General features: G+C 40.0%; 3 protein-coding genes across 6 annotated transcripts in view; all 3 read right to left on the bottom strand.

Annotated features, from left to right (window-relative positions):
• LOC148303906 (rab GTPase-binding effector protein 1-like) overlaps positions 1–16,310 on the bottom strand; it is a 273,584-nt gene that overhangs the window by 44,323 nt on the left and 212,951 nt on the right. The window lies entirely within an intron of this gene.
• Positions 1–16,310, bottom strand: part of LOC148303909 (uncharacterized) — a 122,448-nt gene that overhangs the window by 6,822 nt on the left and 99,316 nt on the right. For 2 of the 4 annotated variants that reach the window (XM_088269187.1, XM_088269186.1), the window contains 6 exons: positions 10,727–10,810; positions 8,917–8,992; positions 8,204–8,266; positions 3,135–3,197; positions 2,220–2,310; positions 1,201–1,351 (listed from right to left, as the gene is read on the bottom strand). In XM_088269187.1, coding sequence (XP_088125313.1) covers positions 1,201–1,351; positions 2,220–2,310; positions 3,135–3,197; positions 8,204–8,266; positions 8,917–8,992; positions 10,727–10,810 — 528 coding nt within the window. Of the gene's footprint in view, positions 1–1,200; positions 1,352–2,219; positions 2,311–3,134; positions 3,198–4,243; positions 4,320–8,203; positions 8,267–8,916; positions 8,993–10,726; positions 10,811–16,310 lie in introns of those variants that run through there. The other 2 variants (XM_088269188.1, XR_015838414.1) reach the window with 2 other exon arrangements.
• On the bottom strand, positions 4,379–8,197 carry LOC148303910 (uncharacterized). The gene has a single exon (XM_088269189.1). It carries the CDS (start codon positions 7,932–7,934, stop codon positions 4,431–4,433), a length of 3,504 nt encoding a protein of 1,167 aa, XP_088125315.1. The 5' UTR covers positions 7,935–8,197; the 3' UTR covers positions 4,379–4,430.

Below are 16,310 nucleotides of genomic sequence, written 5' to 3'. Positions count from 1 at the left end.
CATTGATTGCACAATAATTGTACATTCATGGTTTAACCGGAAATTTTATGGAGTCTGATATATATAATAATAATAATGTATGTATAAAATGAATGATGGGAAAAAGCGTTTAGTAGTATGGTGTGTGGTGTATGGTGTATGGTGTATGGTGTTCGGTATGTGATATGTAGTGAAAGTGTATGTTTTCTTCTAATGATAGGATTGATCAAATGATTTTATCATCAAACATTAAAATTATTTGATTATATTATACTTTAGTCCGCCTGTCCGCCTCCGTAGTGTAATGGTCAGCACGCTCGGCTACCGTTCTGGAGGTCCCGGGTTCGATTCCCAGGGGGGGTCAAATAAATATAAGTGATTTTTTCACTGTAATATTTATTTAATACTACCCTGGACTGGTACCTGAAGCGGAGGGCTGATCACCTTTCCTTCATGTGTAAACGATCAAGATAACACTGCGTTCATATGAATCAGTGCCCTATGCACCATTGGGGTGCGGATAAGGGTTCGAATGAATATTATACTTGATAAGAATAGTTAAACATAATAATTGATGATTCAAAATATTACAAATATTTTTAATATCAATCAATTATATAATAAATATTAATCAATTATATTCATAATAGCATTTACTTTGTGGTTTATCATTTTTTCACATTTTTTTCACATAAACCTTAGATTATTTTCATTCGATTCATCCCATAACTAGTTTTTTCATCATCAAAATGACACTAGGCAATGTAGCGGCATTATAGAATCCTCTATATATTTATTTAATCAGAAACATAATTACAAATAACAAAAATACATTGATATTAATGTGCCCTCACTGAGTTTTCCCGTGCTGAGGGTACATTTAAAAATTAAAATGTAAGAAAATTGTTAATGCAATTATATAGCTGAATAATTTGTACAATTGATAAACAAAATATTTCATTCAACCCACAAAACAAAAAAGAGTTATATTGTTTTTATTTTATTGACAAAAAACCTTTAAAAACTATCGCAAGACGCTGTGATCAATTTTCAGAATGATTGATGTCCATAATGCGGGGTTTATTTTTTCTGCGTGCCATTTTGGTGATAAGGGCAGGGGTGACAGAGTGCGGTGTGGGGTGTGGGGTGTGGAGTGTGTGGTGTGTGGTGGAGAGCTGTAGGCGTGTGTGTGGTGTGTGGGTCGCGCCGAGTGAAGAGTACCTCATACTCCTGTGTCTTGTCCCGGCACCACTGCAAGAGGCGCTCCTTGATATTGGACGCGCTGGCCTGCAGCTGCGGGTCTGTGAACTTAAACATAGGGCCCCCGGTGGGCGTGCCCGGCGTGCCTGGCGTGCCCGGCGTCTTCGGGGTGCTGCGCCCGCCGCCCGCCCAGACGACCAACCGTGAGAAATGCGACCACTCAAACATCCACCCTGCTGCCTGACAATTCTACCCAGTCAAACTCCACCCTACTGCCTGACATAGCTCCTGACAAATCTACCCTACTGCTTGACATTGCATTTTCTTTCACATTCCCTTTATAATTTTGGCTAATTAGTTTATAAAAAAATGCTTTGCAAGAGAGGTCTGTCAGGAAGCCTAGATCCTTCAGTATCAGATTCGGGAATGCGGTTGGGAATTTTCACCGCTCCTGGCTAAATTTTTCTACATTTTTAATACAGTCCCTCAATATACTCAGATTCTATTACAATATTTTGAGTGTGTCCAAATTTATGTTCACGAATACTGGATTTTTTCCACTAAAGAAGTCCTTGATATGCATAAGTATGCATATCAAGATTTTTATTGATAACTGAAATAAATTAATAAAAATAGATATTTCGGATAATTTATATAACGCCTTTTTCGTAAAATACTACCTCAAGGGCGCTTCACTGTGATTTAAATGGAAAAAAAAAAGAAAGTGGAAATGGTTTAGCAAACATGTGCGATTTTAGTTTTTTTTCACTGTTTCTATCTACTGGTGGAAGAGCATTCCACCTCATTGGCCCCGCAACAGCAAAGGCACGCTCGCCAAATTTAGTGGGCTGTTTTTGAGCTGGTAAGATTATTTCTTATGCATGGATTTGCACACACCCAAAAATGTTGTGAACATACTTAATTATTAAAACAATTACTTTTTGAATGAGAAATAGTGATACAGGTGTATAATTGTATATATTATATGTGATAATAAATATGAATAGACGGTGAAATTAGAACCAGCGATGGACACATACCTTGGGGCAGATTGTGTCGAGTTCTGTTTGTCCAGTTGCCGAAATTTGGCAAAGGGTGAAACAGGTTTGGACTTCGGAGCAGTGTCGATAACTGAAACACATAAAAAATCTATTAATTATACCATTAAATAGAACATCATTCTTCAGTAATTCCTTCTCTGTGCAAGCGGCCAGACTATGGAATTAATTACCTCTCCTTGTAAAAAATGCACCCACCCTAATAACTTATAAGAAACATCTGAGACATTACTATCTATCATTAGAATCCTACCTGCCCTTCAAACCTCCTCCCTTAGTTTTTATCTCTACCTGCTTCCCTAAACTCCCCTTTTCCTTTGCCTCCGTTATTATCATCAGTATTCACTCGTGGTCATTTGACGGCTGGTACACAACACGAGAGTCTTCATAAACGCATTTGGCGGACCACCTAGTATTTTCAAAATTGCAACCTGGCAACCATGGATAAAGTAAGAATTGTCAACCTGCCGCCATTTACCTAACGTCCAAGTCAGAAATTTAGATACAGCTTATGCAAAACCGCTTATCATGGTCCTTAGACTTCAAATTTTATAGCCTATACCTACTCGTGAGTGGATTTAATCTTTATGTTTAAAGTTACTATAATTTATTGTAATTCACGAGTGAAAATTCTAGGCAAGTACACTCAATCCTGCTGCCATGATGAAGAATTGTACAAAAATAAGGGAAAACACACGTTGGCGTGACATGTGGTCACGACATGAGAGTCAGACTGATTTCCCCAACTTTGATGTGCGACTAAAATCCGACAATGAACGGATCGCCTGACAGGAAACAGACAGCATAGACAAAAGATAAAGACAAAGTGGATCGTCCGCCATATGCATTCATTCCAAGACATTCGCTCGTGTATAGGAGCAACGAGAAAAGTATTACCTTTGCTGGATACATTGGAGATTTTCTGTGTGGTAGTAGTAGTTTCGACTGTAGTTACACTTTCTGCAATAAAAACAGACAGTCATGTAAAACGAGGCTAGATAATAGATGCAAGGAGCGTATTCAAATCAAAACACAAGTGAAGCATTGCGGAAAAGCAACATATTTTTAGTTAAAATGATAATAATAATAATAATGATTATTATTGCTGATGGAGCATACAATATGTATAGTATAAGGCGGATTTACATCGAGTCAGTTACTGGCGTCAGTACTGGCGCCGAGAACTGACTTGCACTGTTTACACGTAGTCATCAGTTGAGGTTTGTGCCCACACGCTATTAAAGTCAGCGAGGAAAAATGAATTCTCAAAAACAGCGGAGTTTGATACGAGTAAATTATTTGTTGAGAAATGATTCCCATTTGCTATTACTCATAGAAGAGTTCACGGATATGTTCGAAGGAGAGATATCTTTATCTTAAAAGTGGATGGGGAAGTGTACAAATGATAGAGGGATTTAGCAGAGGGCTGATCAACTTTCCTTCATGTGTAATATAATGATCAAGATAACACTGTGTTTATATGATGCAGTGCCCTATGCACCATTGGAGTCCAGATAAGGGTTTGAAGAAAAAGAAAAAAGAACAAATGATGGACACCCAACAACGCTAAGTCAGCAACTGAAGAACTACTCATTTTGGTGTTTAGACGATGTTAGTACCGCTGGCGCGAGTACCGGACTGACTGACTTTAAGATAAACACCGGGAATATTGAAGTCAGCACTGACGCGACAGCGTTGTACCGACGTGAAATCAATTTATACGACAGCAGTACAAAGTTAGCACTGATTCGCCTTGTGTTTGAAGTCAGCAACTGACTGAGTGTAAATCTGGCCTTACAGGAGGAGGTATATAGAACTAAGTGTGCGTATCGGTATGTTGTATTAACGGGTAGGTATGTATGTACAGATGCGTGTTTAACACAAAGGGCATGCGACACTCGTGGCCAGGGACGGGCGGCTCTACGCATGCTGGTCGGGGTCGCGACACTCCGGAGGGTGATACGGGAGGCGGGGCAAGCGCACACAACTCCAACACGGGCACTCACTGTGATCTGCGCCGGGCGCTGACTCCCGCCGGCCCTGCCGCTGCAGCTCCTTCCCACACATCTTCTCTACCCTACACTTTAAATTAAAAATCAAACAACATGTCCTTATTGGAGAGTGATCCCGTACAAATCTAGTCTACTATTGGATGGTTTTTGGGAATGATAATTTCGGCGACTCGTTCGAGCCCTATGACGACTTGAACAGGTCTTCGAACGCGTCCTCCACGTTGCTCTCGTCCAGCAGCGCGAGGTCCGCGTAGGTCATCTGGGGCATTGTCTGACTGCGGCCCAGGCCGAAATTTTGCGTAGAGACTTTTTCTATAGTAGGGCTTCGGTTTATGGCGCTCACTTTCGCTTTCGGCTGATATTTAGGCGGGACGAATCCCGTAGGCTTGTGCCGCTCGTCGCAGCTCTCGTAGATAGAGTGCTGAGACGAGGACTTGGAGAGCTGGTTGGGTGAAGCTTGCCCGGAGAAGTACGCCTCGACAGTTTTCTTCTTTTCGTTGATCTTCTCTTTCGTTATCCCGGCTTCAAACTGCTTGGGGATGGAAAGCAGGTGCATGGATTTAGCTCTCGAGACAATTTTGTTAGCCGGAGACGATATTCTTGGCGAAGGCGGCTTCATGGCCGTCTGTTGGCTGAGCTGGTGCCAGGATTCCGACTTGCTCAGAGCGGTCGGAGAAGGTGTCTGGGAACCGGAGCTGTTACTCGGAGAAATAAACGCCCTATTCAAGTGCGGGAAGTGCAGTTTGGAGCTGACGATGGCTTCCCCGTTGGCATTTATCTCCAGAGAGTCCGACGAGTACGGTTGATTCGTTTTGCCTTGAGGATACATGTGATTGACATTTCTGTTGGCTTCGGGAGTCCGCGGAGATTGATTATAACTATTATTATACTTGATAGTCGGTATTACTTGACTAGAGTGGTGATTAGTGTGATTATTAGAATTAGGTATTTGACTAGAGGGTCTTACGTTAGAACTAGGAACTTGGTTCGGTTTGACTAGAGCCGTGTGAGATCTCGGCTTCGATGGTTGCGAGTTGTAATCTGCCGGAACGTTATTTTCAATTAAGTTTCCAGGTTGTTTGGAGTACGCCTTGTCGGGTGAATTTTTCTTTTTATTTTGTTCTATCTGGTTTATGACATCATGCTTAGGACTTGAGAATTTCTGCAAAACCCCTTTGAGACTTTTGGCTGCCGTGTCCCTTTTTTCATAAGTCTCCTGAGTGGGATTCTTACTTTTAATAACAGCCTGTTGGGAAACTGGTCCTCTCATCACTTTAGATACGGCCTTATATTCGGTTCGACTCGACGGATCAGAATGATCCTTTTCCGGAGTCCTCTGCCCGGGCTTATACTTTTCTTCCTTTATTGAATCCATCGAGCTAGAAATAATTTTATTAGGAGATCCTAAAGGAGATTGTTTAGAAGGGTCCTGATTTAAATTATTAAGCACAAGATCCGGCAGTTTTTTCAAAGGCCTGGGTTTATTTTCTTCAATATCCGGTATTTGCGGTAAAGGAACAAAAGTAGAAACTGGACTAGGCGGAGTATAATCCGTTACCGTATACATATGATTTTGAGTAGACGGTATGTATTCCGAATATCTTCGAGTAGCTGGAACGATCACGGACGGCTTCGAAAACTTGCTGTTTTGACGAATTTGCTTTTCGTAAAATTCTATTTGAAGTCGCTCAGCATCGATTTTTGAAGGGAATTCTTCTTCGTCTTCCTTCTTGTCATACTGTTGTTGTTTGAGATTTTCTAACTTCTGGACTAGATTAGGAGCAGCCAATGGTCCCTGCGGGGGGAGAGAGTGCGGCAGAGAAAGTCGCTTGGCGGGGGGAAGATTTCCATTCTGTTGTGTCATCGGATTAAAGTTCTTTTCCCTGTAAGGTGGTATGTATAAAGGCTGCGGGGTCACTTCATCCTGAGGATGCTTTTCAAATTTATTAACAGCGAGGTTGAGGACGCGGTTGTCTTTAGCAGAATTGGTCCACGCCCAGGGGACAGCTGGTCCCAAAGGAGATTTTTGTGTCGGGGGCTTTGTAGCCAAATAGTTATGATTATCCAAACCGTTCTTGAGAATGTTTCCAGTCGTTTGTTCCGGTTTGTTGAATTCGGTATTAGCCAGTTTTTTTACTTTTCCCGATACCGACGGAGGAGACCAGACTGCTGGAGGCGGATACGCTGAAATTGGAGAAGTAATCGCCGTTTTCTTTGGTAAAGGTTTGAAAGCTGACATGGGAGCGTGAGAAAATTGGTTGACAGGGAGCGGTTTCGGAATGGGCTTGATCAGTTTCCTGTCTCCCAAACTGCCGCCGCCGTTCATCATTTTTGGTCCAGCAACCATTAACGAACCAGTGACGACTTCTTCCTTTTCATCATTATGCGGAACGAATTTAGAATATTTCTTATTATCGTGTAAAGTATTCAGATAGTTAGCGCCACTCTTACTGAGCTTCGGCCCGAAATTGGATGGTTTAGAAAAGTTGATGGAATCGTCCGATGACGTTTGCTTCCAGAACTTTTTGGCAGATGCGGCGCTAGAAGACCGGCTGTTGTCGGTCGTGGAACCTTCGAACACGTTTTTAATGCTCCCAAAGCAGCTACTCCAGTTACAACCTCCCCGTTGCTGTCCACTGGGGCTGTTGTGGGACCAAAGTGAATTCGAATCATTATTATTATGTTTCTGGATAAAAGCGAGAAATTTGTGATCATTATCGGTTTTAGGCCTGAATTGTGGGATTTTAGGTTTAACCTTTTCCAAATCGTCAGTGCTTTCTTTGATTCTGCCGTGATCTCCGCCTTCGTCATCACTCTCTACTTGGTAGCAGTGCAGGGGTTTGGGAATATCGATCGTATTAGCACGTTTCATTCGGAATTTTTTGTTTGTAAATCTGTTGGACGATTTTGGAACCGGTTCAGTCTGTTGGGGGTTATTATTGATTCCATTGACTAGCTTTTGTTCGATTTCCTTGACTCTCGAGATTTGCCTGGCTGGGGGCAGATACTCTTGTTTTGGCGACGTGATTGGAGGAGGGTTATACTTCGCGAAGCCGGAAAAGCGATTCGGAGAATGGTCTCCGTTCATTTTGGGTTGAGCAAAAGTTTCCATTTGAATGGGTTTCTTCTGTCTCAAGACAACGTTCGCTTTAATAGCTTCCGGTTCCTCGTCAGATTCGATGCTCGGTTCCGGAGTGACTTTCTTATCGTCGGTTTTCTTTTGCGCGGCTTTTATTAGAGACTCTTGGACGATTTTAGCCACATCGTCCATGTAAGAGTCCGAACCGCGATCTAAAGACATGGAACCTTGAAGAATAGGTTTTTTAGATGACGTATTAACAACGGGAGAGGCTTCGACGCGGGCAGTTTGTTTGACGGGAAGCTGTCGCTGCTGCACGGTCGGCGCATTGTGAAAACTGACTTGATCATTTTGAATTACGTTCGCTTCCAATTTGGGAGCGGACATTTTGTCTTTACGATCATCGTGGCTTTTGTTGGGTAAAGCGAACGGCTGGGCCGTAGAGTTTTTAACGACGGGGGACAACAGTGGAGAACTCGGCGAGGAGGACTCTTGCTGCAGAACAGCTCCTAAGGAGGCCTGTTTCTGAAGAGCGTACGGCGGAGCTTCCTCGACGGGCGGGTCTGCCACGACCTTCTTCTTTTCTATGTGCAGCGGGAAGTTCATGTCCTCGACCACCTTTCTAGCGTCGATGAGTTCGTCCTTGGTGACGCCAACCGTATGCCTGGCCTTGCGGTCCCTGCGCTTGAAGGTGCGGGGCGGCGGCCCGCCGACCGGGCGGCCGGCCGACAGCAGCCCCGCCTGCAGGCGCGCCACGAGCTCCAGCAGGTGGCCGCCCTGGCCCGGCCGCAGCGCGCCCTGCAGGCGGGACAGCGCCCCGTGCACCTCGGAGATGAGGGGGGCGGGGAGCGGTCCCGAGGCCGAGGGACACTCACCCTTAACTGTAGGCTCCGCGGCTCCGCCCTCCTCGGCAGCGGCGGCCACTATCTGCGCGCAAGCTGCAACACACACAACCAGTCAGAATTCTAAATCGGTAAACGGCGAGTCTTCAATATCGTAGTCGTACTGGAGAAAGTGACCAATTAACATTACGTAAATGTTCTGGAGGGCCATTTAAGTCACTTTTGCTCGGCAAGAAAATAAGCATCAATTCAGTTAGTCATTTTTAACAAGTCAATACATTCTACTTCCGAGTTTAAAATCCTTTGGGATTTTTTCAGGGCAATATTAAGTTAGTAAGATATCAAATAGTCAATCATCACGTTTTTGTAAAAAAAATGCACTTGGTCACTTTCTCCTGTATGACTGCGATATATCCATGAATTACGAAAAAAGAACGTATGCTCTGTTAAATAGGGATTAGGTGGAATCGTCCTTCTTACAAACAATGATGAAACGTCTTGGAAAAAGGCGCGCACATTTTCATGCCCAGTGTTTACATTATGACAAATTCAAAAATAAATACCCATCATTGCGAGACAAAGAATCAGTGTGTGTTTTGGACGTCGTCCAACGGAGATAAAAAGTTCGTATTTCAGAATACATACATCATCGACCTTATCTAAAAATGCAGAGTGAAGGCTGGCCTAACCTAACCTGCGTTAACCTGACCTAGCCGAACGGTAGAGAGAGAGAGAGAGACACTCACCTTCCTGCTCTGCCATCACCTGACGCAGCCGGGCGCGGATTCTTCTCCTTTCTTCGTAGTCGTTACTCTCCTCCAACTTTGAAAAGAAAAACACAAAATAATACAGGAAGTTTGGTTACATCACTTCTAGAAGCCTTCATCACTGCCTGTGTTTACCCAAAATAATAGAATACTTATAATAGTTTTAACTAATGCATAATGCAATGAGCTGACGATGTTTCTACACGTAGAAACCTACTTCTCATGCTTGATTGACAACCACATTACTCAATTTTTAGAGGGTTGTATATATTATACATTTAACAAATTTTAATGCACACGCTTTTTCCAGTATAAACTTCATGTGCGAAATCTATTAAAAACGTATTTCGAAGCACCACATGGCGTTTAACCATAGTTTTGAGATTACAATAGATTTTGAGAAAATGTGGCATTACCGAGTAAAATTTGAATAAAAAATTGGATAGATATTACCACAATGTGACTGCCAAATCAATTAATGAAATTATGAAAATAACAGAGACGTTTATTATGACTTTAATTAACACATTTAAACAGCATTTGTAAAGAAAAATTATGACACAATCATAATACAGTATCGTATTCACGATGAATTATGTAGCATAAAATATGAGTGAAGAAAGGATTGTAAAAAAATTACGAGGCGAATGTAGTTGGTAAGAGAAGCAGAAGAACACCGAGGAAAAGTTGGCTCGTGGCAAGAAACCTGACCACTCTTTAAGATCAAGTATTTTGAATACTTAAAATCGGTCAGGTCAGGAGTCGAACTAATCGGCGAGAATGTATGAGGAGATGTATGGATGTGGAAAAGGCGAAGATTTTTTGCAACGATAGATTGGTGTGGCGTTCTATTCTCTCTGCAAGGAAGCGGTTAGTTAGTTTTTTTATCAAAATTTTTTTCTAAATTTAAATTTTATCCATAATATATGAACAGCTTTTACTAAAGGGTTTTTTCACTGAAAACAAACAATTAATAGTTGACATTATTTGACATCTCATCAAAGATGAAGAAGAATATGGAAGTCTGGGCATTTACGGGGCTGACGGCCGTCATAGGCTGGTTTAAGTGGTCACTTTACACACGTGTAACATTCACCAATTCTACCCATTATTGACAACCACACTACTCAAATTCTTGGAAGTTCTAAATATATATGAACCAATTTTGAAACATTGTTCTTGAATCACTAGAACTTCACTAGAGACGTCTATTGGTGAGACATAAATGCCCAGACTTCCATATTCTTCTTCATCTTTGATGACTCCTATAATTGGAGATAATCCAGATTTGTGAACAAGTATTTGGACACACTCAAGATGTTGTAAATTAATAGTTGACCCAACAGTTCGAGTACCGGGTTTTTATCTGCCTCGAAGGGCGTGGTTACAGCAGAACAGAATCAGAACGGAGCAGGGTTCCTGCAGCTACTTGCTTTGGATTGTGAGTGTGGAGCTGAGCAGACCATAAGACACATAGTGCAAGCTCGAAGGGTTTGGTGGTGACCTTTGGGGTATCCAGGAGTCAGTGGACTGGCTAGCGAGACTGGAGCCAAGATTCTAATTTCATAAGATGCAACCAGCATGGGTGAAGGAGAAGCCAGAGTCACACGAAAAGTAAAAGTAAGTACTGAAAGCGCGCCAGTTACAAAAATAGCATCCAACATTTTCCGGCGTTGACTCTTGTCCAATGCGCAGTAGATTATTTATTATGGATTCCGAAAAGCCAAGGGTGTCTGCCAAACGCTGAGAATTCTCTCACAGAGCTAGCGCGAAAAAAGGGTGACATTACCAATCTTCTCAGGATTCGCTCGTCCCAAATGTCATCAATGTCCTGAGACTGCTTGGAGGACTTCTTCACGACCGTTTTCGACTCCTGCAAAGAAGAGAAAAGGCAATTAAGATTGGGTCAACTTGTGTTTTCGAAAAAAAATATTAAAAGAGTTGAACGATATTAACTAGTGCTATTTGCAAAGGTCAAACCGAAATATTTAGTAGACTTACAATTATTTTAAACTAATTAATGATTAATTCATGATCATCAATCAATTCATCAATTCATCAACGACTAATTAATGATTCATTCCCGTGTCAAACCTAATCAACAATTTATATGTACAACATTTTGAGTGTGTCCAAATACTTGTTCACAAATCTGGATTATCTCCAAGAATTTGAGTAGTGTGGTTGTCAATAATGGGTAGAATTGATGAATGTTACACGTGTGTAAAGTGATCTTATTAAACCAGCCTATGACTGTCGTCAGCTCCGTAAATGCCCAGACTTACATATTCTTCTTCATCTTTGATGAGATGTCAAAAAATAATAATTCTTATCTGTGTATATAAATAAATAAGTCCGCCTCCGTAGTGTAATGGTCAGCACGCTCGGCTACCGTTCTGGTTATATGTAGTTGTCTTCACTGGGATTTCCTATGTCAAATGTTATTTATTACCGACTCCCGTTATCCATTTATCGATAGCTCGTTTGTAAAAAGTTTCATAATATAATGATTTTATGGATAGTAAAAAACAGGTCATTGAGCTTTTTTGCGTAAAAATCAAAGCTCCTTGTTTGTTTTTTTTCTGCGTTTTCGATCTTGTGGTTTTAAGAGTGTTTCATGTAGCGTGTCATTAATGATAAGTTCGTTGTTTAGTTGGGTATGTTTCCTTTGACGTGTGGGTAATATTTAAATGCACACATGAGATTTTTTATCGCATAGTTGTTTGACTGTCGTGCTTTGTAATTTGCTGAATACTTCCTCTGTAGAAGTCTCTCTCGGTAATTTAAGAATTATTTTCACGAAGGATACAAAGATGGTATAACAATATTTATTTTTAATGGAATTATAATAACACAAAACTGAATAACCATCACTTTGTTGCTCCGCAGGGGTAGGCAGAGAGAATAAAACGCCACGCCATTCTTCGCCTCCTCCAGATTCACGCATCTCTTCATACATACCAGCCGATAATTCAGATTGCTGGCTGTCCAATTTCAAAATGTTCAGTAATTTCCACTCTCTTATGCTTTGTCCTTAAAATAAACGACCAAGAAAACGTTTCATAGACGTCATGCAGTGCCTTGTGCACCGTTGGGGCGGATGAGGTCAAAAGAATTTAAAAAATTATATGGTAATCCATGCAAAAAGTGAAAGCTACATGTCATTTTTGATTATATGAAGTGAAAAGTCGATAAATCGTTTGGCGGTTTAGGTCAAATAAATATGACTCTGATCTTCTAGAAATATAAATAAACATTAGTCGCTTTATTTATGGCTGCAGCGCCGACAGTGTAATGACTCGGGACAGTTTATGTCGTGTCAAAATGCACAAAAGTGTGTTCAGCCGCACGACATGATCATCGTCCCTCGTGGACGATACCAAAATAGGACGCGGAAAATGTACGAAAACTGCGCGGAGAAAAATTCAAATAGCCAGTTAATTCGTAGAATTTTAGGTTATAAAATTACATTTGATAATTTACGTTCTAGCAAAAAGTTAAGTAGATAACCCTCCACAGACTTCCAGATGTCCATCTCAATAGGCTTCTTCGTCTTTGTTAAGATATCAATAAAAATCTTGATAAAAATAACTCTTAACTGAAGCAATTCTAGCACACGTTTACAAATATAAACAGAAAAAACATTAGATTCAAGTTTTGTATCTGACATTTCTTGATGGATCTGCATTTTACATATTAATAATATAACAGCTATAACAACAAAAAAACGCGCTAAGAGTGTCATAAATGAAGACTCTAAGCAGCATATCTGGCAAAAGTCTGCGAGATAGAATAAGGAACACCAGGATAAGAGAAATATGCCAGATCGAAGATGTCGTTAGGTGGGGAAAGCAACGAAAGAGACAATGGTATGCGCATGTGAGGAGAATGGAACCATCCAGACTCCACCACACAGCATTGCACGGTAGACCACCAAAGACATGGATTGACATCTGGGAATCGACATCGCAGGAAGCTAATCATTCTTAAAAAACAAGCCACAAGGCCTACAACCAAGAAGTAGAAGAATTTAAATACAGGATTATATATAATTATAAAGTACATAAGTGTACCACACACGAACCGGTGGGTAGCTCTATAGTGGGATGATTTTCATCTCCATTTTTATTACTTAGTTGACTTTGAAGGCGTTGACGGATATTTATATTGGCCGCTTCCGGCGCGCGCTCACTAAACTAGAGAGGCCGATGAAATTGCAGTCAGCTGCGAACCTCGCAACATCATCAATCACCCCTAGTGACGTCAAACTGCCTGCTCGCGACGGAAAACTGGTTAAAGAAAAACACACTCCATTTGTTACGTACGCTAAAACGTATAAAGCAGTGTGTTAAATACTGCGCAAATTATCACCTTCTCTCACTTACGAATTAATTAATAAAACGGTTCGGATCTTGAATTCCTTAAAAAAAGAGTCTTCGCTAAATAAAAGCTTTCTCTATTCAACCATAGATGGTTTTATTTATATAACAAATATCAATAGAGCCATCTATGGTTGGATAGAGGAAGAAGATTTGGATACACCAAAAAATATTGTGTCCTACATGGATACATCATTTTTAGGTGTATTCAAATCTTTGTTCACAAATGTTGTAAATAAAATAGTCGAGTCAAATTGTGAACAGCATGAAAATTAAAAATTACGTTTTCAAGCGTCTCCCAGTGTGTAAAATAATCCGGTTAGGATATTATATAATAATATATAAAACCCTTATCCGCACCCCAATGGTGCATTGGGCACTGTGTCATATAAACGCAGTGTTATCTTGATCGTTTTACACATGAAGGAAAGGTGATCAGCCCTCCGCTTCAGGTACCAGTCCATGGTAATATTGAATAAATATTACAGTGAAAAAATCACTTATATTTATTTTACCCCCCTTGGGAATCGAACCCGGGACCTCCAGAACGGTAGCCGAGCGTGCTGACCATTACACTACGGAGGCGGACGAAGGATATTACAAACATTTAAATAAAAAGTCTCTCTACTAAATAAAGTTTTTTAAAACCAACCGTAGATGGCTCCCGTGAACTCGAACATAAAGGTTCATGAGATTTATGATAAATTTTGAGTTTAAAAAATTTGAGTAGTGTGGTTGTCAATCATAAGTAGAATAGGTAGAATGCTGAAAGTTACTGGTGTGTTAAGTGATCATTTGACCAGCCTAAGGCAGGTCAAAAGCCCTGTAAATACCCAGACTTTTATGTTCTACTTCATCTATGTTATATTGATTAATCAAAATATTTTAAAAATGTAATAAAATGGTTTAAATGGGAGATCAACATGTAAAAATTATAACTCACTTAAATATATTGTTAAAAAGTTTATGTTTCTTTCTGATCAGTGTCACTGGTCTGTTTTCAGTTGGTTAGAAGATATTGTTTCGCAGCAGTTCTGTCCGCCAGTGTACATTTATCATGTAGAAGAAGGATGATAGATTAACAAATATGAAGGAGTAATATGAGTTAGGACCGGTAGATCGATTTATTTGATTTGGTAGTGCCAACACACATCGTGAAGCGACGTGGGCCGTACATCAGGCATAAGACATGTCAAGTACGTCGTAAATAATAACATATACATAAAACAGAAATAACGGAGTAATAAAAATCATTAACAAGTTTGATCGACGAAGATATCAAATGAAAACGAAAAAAAAAATCAACTAAGACGAAAAATATTATGTTTTGGTGAATTATGGCGCTGGTTTAATGTTTCTAAAAACAAATTTATGAGGTGAATGTAATTGGAAAAAGGAGCAGAGGAAGGCCGAGAAAAACTTGACACGACCAGGTATGCCAAATACTTGAAAGTGGTTAGGTTAGGAGTCGTAATAATCGGCGGGTATGTATGAGGAGATGCATGAACGTGGAAGAGGCGAAAAATGTTTGCAAAAACAGAGTGGTGTGGCGTTCTGTTCTTTCTGCCTACCCCTGCGGGGAAGTGGCGTGATGGTTAGTTAGTTAGTTTAGTTTAATGTTTTTATTTTCAAAATATTATGTTCAAATTTATATTCACAAATCCTGCGTTTGTCACCACTTAGCAGTTATTTATATTGACATCTCAACATAGATGAAGAATTTCGAAATCTTGGAATTCACTCTTTTTTTAAATTTTGTTTAGTAGATAGTGTTTTGGTATTAGTCAGTCTTGATAAAGAAGCGGTTAGCTTCGAAACCGATAGACATTATAATTAAGTTATAATAAAATATACATCTCACCAATAGATGTCTCTAGTGAAGTTCTAGTGATTCAAGAACAAGGTTTCTAAATTGGTTCATATATATAGAACTTCCAAGAATTTGAGTAGTGTGGTTGTCAATAATGGGTAGAATTGGTGAATGTTACACGTGTGCAAAGTGATCACTTAAACCAGCCTATGACGGTCGTCAGCGCCGTAAATGCCCAGACTTCCATATTCTTCTTCATCTTTGATGAGATGTCAAAAAATAATATGAAAATAACTCCTGTAATTGGAGATAATCCAGATTTTGTGAACAAGTATTTGCACACACTCAAAATGTTATAAATAAAATATTTATAGGGATTTTAAAACAAAGTTACATTTTAATGATAAAAACGGATAGATATGACCACAAAGTGACCGCTGAATCAATCAACGAAATCAAAGATTTGAGCAATAATATTATGAAAATATAATAAAAACATTACGCGATCTCTATAAGTCACAAAAACTCCCAGCTTTTCCGACTACACGCCGTTATTTTTGCAGATTTAAAAACGACCAAACTATTTATATTATCCAATGTCGTCACTGGACGTTAGCAGAAGCCATTAGCTTCTCGGCTGGTCTCGACTTGGGACATACCCGGACTAGCGTCGACCTGACTCTGTGTATTTCCAGCATCAGGATTGGAACCTTGACCGTCGACTGAAGCTCCATTTTCCTAATGGATTTCCTGTCCCATGACCACTTGTGTCAAACTCTAGACTATTCTGAATCCGTTTAATTAAATTTATCGTCAATTTATTATTATTGGACTATGGATTCATTTTTAATTTTACTTGTACAATATCACCATTTTATAAAATCTATTGTGACACGTATTTTGATGCACATCAATTTCAATCCCTACAAGATTATTAAAAAATAGTGGTATTTACCAAGTAAAACTTATTTTTAAACAGGATTGATATTACCATGAAGTAACTGCTGAACCAATTAATGAAATTACTGGATTATTAACCCTACGGATGATATTTTAATATCATACTAACGATATGTATAATAATATATATAGTGCATGTTTAACCTCGGCTCATAACGCATGTTTGTGCTGAAACTTTTAGTGCATGTCAGGTCGACTAAAAATCGCATGTATTAAACATTTTG

The sequence above is a fragment of the Brachycentrus maculatus genome, unplaced genomic scaffold, assembly GCF_059751285.1.
Source record: "Brachycentrus maculatus isolate JH-2025_06_01 unplaced genomic scaffold, ASM5975128v1 h1tg000340l, whole genome shotgun sequence".
NCBI classification, from domain to species: domain Eukaryota; kingdom Metazoa; phylum Arthropoda; class Insecta; order Trichoptera; family Brachycentridae; genus Brachycentrus; species Brachycentrus maculatus.
The sequence above is the reverse complement of the archived record's forward strand: the minus strand, read 5'-3'. Positions and strand labels throughout refer to the sequence as shown.

What these genes read in the sequence shown, in the direction of transcription:
- LOC148303910 (XM_088269189.1), bottom strand. Translation starts at nt 7,934, where the DNA reads ATGAACTTCCCGCTGCACATAGAAAAGAAGAAGGTCGTGGCAGACCCG.